A 6000-nucleotide genomic window follows, 5' to 3' on the forward strand; every position below is an offset into this window, starting at 1 on the left:
AGAATACCAGCTCCTGATTACAAAAACGCCATTCATACTGACAACAAAGCTCTTGTAACGTAGAAAAGAGCAAGAACCAAAATACAGGTATCGCCGCCACAGGCCAAACTCGCAAGTACAAGCTCCATGACGTCATAGGACAAAACAGTGTTGCTAGAACCAATAGTTCTAGCAACACTAGGACATGAGAAGCCACGAATCACTGAGGCGCAGCAAATGCATGCGCAAATCTCCTTGATGTTGCCAGATGGTGCCACGTACCCGACAGCTACGCGCGCTCCTGCAGCGCCGGGATCAATCAGCGCCTGCTCACAGCGGTATGTGGGCTCCCGGTATTCCGATAACGGTAAACAAGGTACACGGTATGCTAAAGGTGTCTATTTGCGAGAACTTCGTTGACGACTTCGAGAACGGGATCCATTGTAACGCTGGCAAAACGCCGGTGTAAACGTAAACGAAGCGACGGCCGCAATAGCCGATAGATGCCTTCAACGTGCGGCTGGCGGTAGCTTTCTTTTCGGCTGCTGCTGGGCCGCACTGCTGGCCACCAGAAATCACGGAGTCTGCGTTACGTCATGTGCACGTCATGTTTCACGTCACTTAGTCCTGTGTTGTCATAGGAGAATCCCAAGTTTGAATCAGAGCGGCGGGAAAAACTTTTTCAACTTCGAATCCAAATTTCTTAGAAATAAATGCATCTTTCGCTGCCGGCCAAGTGGCAACAAAGCCATGAAATGCCGAACTATCGGATTTTGCTATAAAAAAAATATTAATAGAGCTCTCCTCAGTGTCCCTTTAAGGTGCTTGCCAATCGTGCTAAAATTGCAATGCTCGGTGGCAGCACATGAAAGCCACAATTGCAGCGAACTATACCACGCTACGTCAACTCCCATGCCTTTGACAACCACAAAAGACTGATGCTGATATGAATAGTGCATAGCAGGAGATTGCGGCGGAGAGAAAAGTTGACAATGATGATAATGACCCATGACCTCAGGCGCCATCTATGGGCAGCGCATGCAAGTGCCTGTGTGTGTGTATTTTGAAGGCTATTCCCGCGTGGGTCCTGGGATGTTTGGGTGCAGCTCTTACGCTGATCTTTTCTTTATTATTTCCTTCAAGAAAACAGAGTGTGGCCCGCACACAAGCACGGCCCTTACGCGCATCTATGTGGTACACATTGAGCGTTGTACTAACACCAAGCAAAAAATCAGTTTTTCTTTTCGAGCTCTGGCTTATTTAATAACAACTGCCTTGAACCTGTATGTCTGCATTTGACTACGGACAATGTCTCGGTCTTGCTTAAAAACTCGAGGGGCCAATGTACAAAGCGGTGATGGGTTATGGGGCCAGTGCCACCACCTATTGAAGTTTTTGCCACATTTCGTACCTTCACTACAACTTGTTGAATGGTGATGAACCTTCAGGTAGCCGGCCTTCGAAGGTGTAGTGTTTAGAACCAAGAACAGCGTTATTCAATGTGAAAGTACTCTTCTTTGCATGCAACCTTACTTTAAATGAAACGCAATAAAATTTTACTGAATATGGTCAACTTTCGCCCTTGTTTCTTAAAATGGACAGACTACTTACCCTTATAATTCAAGAAAATATTGTGCTTAATCTCTTGTTTCCTTATATTTCTCCCCATTTTCTTTCTTCTGTCAGTATGTTCATTGGCATGCCTCATATGAACATATGGCTACTTTTCATTTTTTTTTCTAGTGTAAAGCAGGAGCAAATGGACCCTGATCAGGCATATCAAGCAATGAAGTCTGTGTTGATACAAGTTAAGGTGAGTTTTTCTACTTATTTGTGGCCTGGTGTTTCAAATGCAGTGTCAGATACTCCAAAGTGTAAAAAATTTTAAAAGTTATCTTGGCCAGGAGGACTCTGGTGCCATTATGTGGGTTTTCCATTTCCTGCCTTTCAGAATCACAGTAGTGCATGGCCCTTCGTGAAACCAGTGGAGAAATCTGAGGCACCTGACTACTATGATCACATCAAGTATCCAATGGGTGAGTTGATATTGTGAGGGAACAGGCTACCGACAGTAAACAGTGAATAACCTTGACATTTTTCTTGTTTATAACCTCGATGCTTGCAGTGTTCAACTTGAGCCTTTCTTTACTTATACAGGGTGTTTCAACTAAGACTTTCTGCAATTTTTAAAAATAAGCTATTTGAATTAGATGCGCGCTTTTTCTGGCATACCATTGTCAGTGGTGTAGTACATCATAATGCAGCTAAGACGTGCTAACTAGCAGGCTTGTTAATCAATAATTAATAGTTAACTTTTAAACTATTACCGTTGGGCTCCTTAATTATAGAGAGGCATGTAGCCCACCGTAAGTAATGTCCATATCCGTTTTTAGAATTTCGAGAGCGCGATTATCCTCGGCGCTGTGGCCCAACAAATTTTGGCTATTTGGACGAGTTAGGCTCACTGGAGAGGTTGCTTTGCCTGCAAGCTTCTCAAACCGCATGTATTTTGGCGCGATGTAGGCGAAATTTGTTGGGCCACAGCGCCGAGGATAATCGCGTTCTCGAATTTCTAAAAACGGATATGGACATTACTTACGGTGGGCTGCATGCCTCTCAATAATTAAGGAGCCCAACGGTAATAGTTTAAAAGTTAACTATTAAATATTGGTTAACAAGCCTGCTAGTTAGCACGTCTTAGTTGAATTATAATGCACTACACCACTGACAATGCTATGCCAGAAAAAGCGCGCATCTAATTCAAATAGCTTATTTTTAAAAATTGCAGAAAGTCTTAGGTGAAACACCCTGTATAGCGAGTGGCTTTGCTTAAGTGCTGCATTTTCCTAGTGGTGCCTAGGTGCTGTTTGTGTGCGTTTTGAAGTTTATAAGAATTCTGCTTTCTAGCTGCTTTCACAGTTATTTTGTGGCTGTAAGTTACTAAGAACGCTGCTTAAATCCGGAGAATGCCTTGGGTGACAGTAGTTGTAGTGTTGATTACATGCATCTGTTTAATATTGTGAGTGGTTGGTTCTGTGTGAGAATGCAATAGATGTCACCCAAATACAGTCAAAGCCTCACTGTAGCAAAAAAAAAAAACACACGTCCTCTGTGAGCGTGCTGTGCTCGTCAGGTGCCATTTGCAGTATAGTTTTCGTTTACACAATGCGGTCACATGGTTAGACTGTTAGGAAGTGCATTGGTCTGCTTGAATGTATCGACGTTTCGCAGATTTCGCAAGTGGTGGAAAACACAAGTGCAAGACAATTTCTCTTCCAGAAGAGGGAAAATACGGGCTGGTGTTTGTCCTTCTCTTGTCTCGTCTTCCATTGCACTGTTTTTTTTTTTCAATTCTTCAAACAATTTCTCTTGACCAGAAGACAGCCATAATCAAAGCAGTTGCATGGGGCGCAAGGAAATGTCAGACAGCGAAGGACTCTTACATAGCGTTGAGCACTTTGTCCACAGTTGTCTGCAACAGAGAAGCAGTCACTAATACCCATTGCCCCCGGTTTGATGGAAACTAGAAATCAGCTGAGATCCCTTGTTTTCAAATGGTTTTTTCGTTAGCCTTTGGTCCTGCGTACCATTTTTCCACAAGACGCTGCTGCTGTGCAGTGAAGTATTGTGGCCAGTGTGCTCCTACATCACACGGGGAAGACAGCCGGAACGGGTACTGGTGCTGCAATCGCCACTACCTGCCCACTTTCACAGCAGCCAGGTCTCCCTGTCATCTTTGGCATTATTCTGAAGGCACTGAAGCCTGTTCGGGTCGCATAAGAAACGGATGCTTGCGCTTTGGTGAAGCTGACGTGTTCCGTTTGTTTACCGATAGTCAGCCGAATTGGGGTGCTTTAGCATATGTTTAAGTCTCCCTCAAAAACATAAGCGGCGTACTAAATGCTAGCTAGGTTGTCCTAGGTCTACACGGGGTCACGTAAGCCTCTTGGCATTCAACAGTAGTGATCACGGTCACCTACTGCTGTAGTGAAGTAACGGCTGTAACGAAGAAATTGCTCCTTCGACTTACTTATAACCAGGTTCAACTTATTTTTCATTTAGCATCAATTTATTGATGCTATATCATTGTAGTATCTTTAGGAAAGCATCAGGATCACATAAATGTGGAAGAGACCCTGTCTTAATTTTGATGGAGCCCATGAGAAGATAGAGGCATCATTTTGAGGCATCAATAAATAGATAATAGATTAATGCAATGCTTGGGTCTGTTTTTTTTTCTTTTCCAGTGAATGTCTCATAAGGACTGTTTCAATAAATTAATTTGATACAAATGTCGTGAGCAGGTTGTAGTCACTGTAGAATGAATTTTTTCCATGACATCTGAGAAAAAAAAGCGCTCTTCTGCCTGAGTGTACTGTACGTTTTTGAGAACAGCCGAACTCTGTGTGCATGGATGGTCGAAATTTTAAATCTGACCCCAATTTGTCCTTTCTTTCTTGTTTTCTTTGTTTGTAGTACCAAGTTGTTAACTAGCCTCACAGATTATGGGCGCTGTGTGCATCATTAGCTGAGTGGAGTCTTTGTGTCACTTGCAGACTTGAAGACGATGGCGGAAAGGCTGAAAAACCACTACTATGTGCACAAGCGGCTGTTCATTGCGGACATGCAGAGGATCTTCAGCAACTGCCGTGCCTACAACAGCCCCGACACTGAGTACTACAAGTGCGCCAACACTCTGGACCGCTTCTTCCAGAACAAAATGAAGGAGGCAGGTCTCTGGGACAAGTGACAGCACGGCATGCTGCCTCTCAACACACTGAGCTTTCGTTGCCCGCATTGTTCTCACAGAGCCTTCATGTGTGCTCTTGGGTCACCACAGGGTACAGTAGCATAACCCGATGAATATCCCCTGGTGTTTTGTTGCATTTTTGTTTGTTTGTTTCAACATGTGTCAGTGACTTTAGATCTTCTCATAGAAGTGCCCAATATACAAGCGCACGAGATACCGGTTTAACGAAAACCCTTATGCCAGCCTTTGCTCTTCACTCATTAATCAATTTTTTTGTGTTTTATAATGCTCAGCATTAAATAGTCAGTTATCTGCTGTAGGGCGGTATATATTGGCTTTCGTCAGGGTTGCATTGGGGTTCCATTTTTAGGTATATTGATGGGCTTAGTTTCTGTCAAGATACCGTGTGTTCACTCGTGCTTAGCACTAACATGTCATGATCATGTGTATAAAATCCTTCAGTATGGACTCTGGAGCTCTTTCAGTACTTTTGCCTGGTGTAAAATGTGATTTCCCACACTCTTAATAATTAAATGCTGCAGATTTGAGAATCAGAGTTCCCCTGTATTATATCGCACGATCTCAGCTTGTGAATTGGCTGTCCAAAGTTTCATTTCATTTGTTCCATCTTTCTCTCAGTGTATAAAAGCATGTTCTACTGTGCTACTTTGCAATGTTTTAGGAATATCTTGTAGCAGTAGAGTCATCACCCTGAAGAATCTATGTATGAAGTATGTTTTATTGTTGTATCTACTTTCCTTGTGTTATTACAGAACATGAAGGTTATTTTGCTGGCTTATCTCATTTATTTCTTTTACAGTCATTGTGTGAATAACAATTTCTGAACTTTTAATATCTGCCCTCACATGAGCATGCACATGAGCTGCCGTCTCATGGGATGGAGGTATAATTGGGAACAAGCAGATTTCGCTGCAAATAAATGTTCTATAAGAGATTTTGCTTCCATCTTTCCTAGTGAATGTGCTTGGCACCAGTGCCTCGGCACTGTATTAGTTTAAGCAAAGATGCAGTAGGATCTTGGAGATACGAATCCCGCAGGGTCGTGAACAAATTTGTGTCATCCAAAACTTGGTATCATTCAAAACAAACAAAATTCATACGCATAAGTATGGGAAATGTGTTCACACAGATCTGTTCGCAGCTTATGAGATTTATCTACGGCCGTGCGGCCACAGCCCACTACTTGCGGCACACAGCGCGACTAGCGATCGTGATGTTGGCGATTTGCGGGCTGCGCGCCGCCGGTTACT

At 43.2% G+C, this 6000-nt stretch overlaps 1 protein-coding gene across 1 annotated transcript in view; it reads left to right on the top strand.

Moving 5' to 3' along the window:
* Gcn5 (Gcn5 acetyltransferase) overlaps positions 1-5515 on the top strand; it is a 28168-nt gene extending 22653 nt beyond the window's left edge. Inside the window, exons 18-20 of the mRNA XM_089543890.1 lie at positions 1723-1792; positions 1931-2015; positions 4536-5515. Of these exons, the coding sequence (XP_089400016.1) occupies positions 1723-1792; positions 1931-2015; positions 4536-4729 (349 nt within the window). The 3' untranslated portion in view covers positions 4730-5515. The remainder of the gene's footprint in view (positions 1-1722; positions 1793-1930; positions 2016-4535) is intronic.
* Positions 5516-6000: the final 485 nt, after the last annotated feature.

This window comes from Amblyomma mixtum, chromosome 5 (assembly GCF_055824585.1).
Source record: "Amblyomma mixtum isolate Tamu chromosome 5, ASM5582458v1, whole genome shotgun sequence".
NCBI classification, from domain to species: Eukaryota; Metazoa; Arthropoda; class Arachnida; order Ixodida; family Ixodidae; genus Amblyomma; species Amblyomma mixtum.